This window comes from Phaethon lepturus, unplaced genomic scaffold (assembly GCF_000687285.1).
Source record: "Phaethon lepturus isolate BGI_N335 unplaced genomic scaffold, ASM68728v1 scaffold43712, whole genome shotgun sequence".
Classification (NCBI taxonomy): domain Eukaryota; kingdom Metazoa; phylum Chordata; class Aves; order Phaethontiformes; family Phaethontidae; genus Phaethon; species Phaethon lepturus.
The window spans coordinates 650-1,971 of NW_010526307.1; the positions used below are offsets into that span (position 1 = coordinate 650).

The 1,322-nt window shown below is 43.3% G+C and overlaps 1 protein-coding gene across 1 annotated transcript in view; it reads left to right on the forward strand.

The window, feature by feature from the left end:
• Window positions 1-1,322, forward strand: part of IBA57 (IBA57, iron-sulfur cluster assembly homolog (S. cerevisiae)) — a gene marked incomplete at its 5' end in the record, with an annotated part of 3,046 nt that overhangs the window by 642 nt on the left and 1,082 nt on the right. Inside the window, one exon of the mRNA XM_010283029.1 lies at window positions 320-666. Coding sequence (XP_010281331.1) covers window positions 320-666 — 347 coding nt within the window. The remainder of the gene's footprint in view (window positions 1-319; window positions 667-1,322) is intronic.

A 1,322-nucleotide genomic window follows, 5' to 3' on the forward strand; every position in this document is an offset into this window, starting at 1 on the left:
TGAAAGTCGCCTCACTTTAGCTAAGTGTGACTGGTACAGAAAATTGCAAGGTCAGACCTGTTTCTGTCCATGGGAAAATTGAGGGCAGAATTTGCTAGAAAAGAGTGGAATGGATGGTTGAAAAAGTTCAGGTATTTCACTACGGGGAGCTCAGTGCACAGATTATCCTCCTCTCCTCAGTGCTGCACCACCAGTTTGGATTTCAAATTCAGTGAAATTCCCCAGCTCTCTGGATTCGCAGCAGGATCAAGATAAAGTGTGTTGGTTTCCACTGCTGTGGGGGTTTGTTTTTATGACCTTGTAGGTGTTACTTTTTTAGGCTTCACGAGAGTCCAGAAGAAGAGCCGCACATCCTGCTGGAGTGTGACAGCAGCGTGCTGGATGCCATACAAAAACATCTGAAACTGTACAAGATCCGGAGGAAAGTAAACATCGCCCCTTGCCTTGACCTCTCTTTGTGGGCCGTCGTCCCCGGGGAGCAGGCTGGAGACACTGGCGGTTCCCTCGCTCAGTGTGCGGACCAGGCTCTGATTTTAACTCCTGACCCCAGAACCGAAGTCATGGGCTGGAGACTGATTACAAAGAAAGGAGTAAATCTATCGGCGATTATCCCTGAGAGTCATATTGGAAACATTCAGGATTACCACAGGCACAGGTATAAACAAGGTAAAGCCAAGTCCTGTTTTGCACTCTCTGTCACTGGATTTTGGGAAGTTTATTTATTTATGTGTTATCACACTCTCATCTTATTGTCATTGTATCTTGTACGCTGATACAAAACAGAGGAATAAATTCTAAAAGCCACATTGATATGTCTCAATGTGTTTAACTTGTTACTAAATACAGGTATTATTTGCTACTTTGAGAAAAAAAGTGATCCAGTAGTTACAATTCTGTCTGGTGGCAGAATCAATATTTGTGTACAGTTTTCTATTACTAAGATTATGGGGCGATGGCTCTGGAACACTAACAGCAAAAGAAAACCAGGATTATTCATTTTCTTAGAGGGAAACTTCTGTGGTTTGAGTCATTTGGATCATTTTGAGATTACACACAGTCTGTGTGTTTTCCTTGTTGCTAAGGAAGGAAACAGAAACACCCTAATTTACTTTCCTAAAAATGTATGACTGGATTCACAGAACTAACTCGGAGGCCAAGGGGTGGATGATTGATTTGAGAGGGAACTCGCTCCTGGGAGCCCCTGTGCCTGCAGAGAGCTCCCACTGATTTTACTGTGTCTACACAGAGAGTGGATTAAATTAATTGTCAGACTGAAAGGTAATGGTCCTTTGCTTAAACCTGAGTCCATCTCGTTCGGAAGA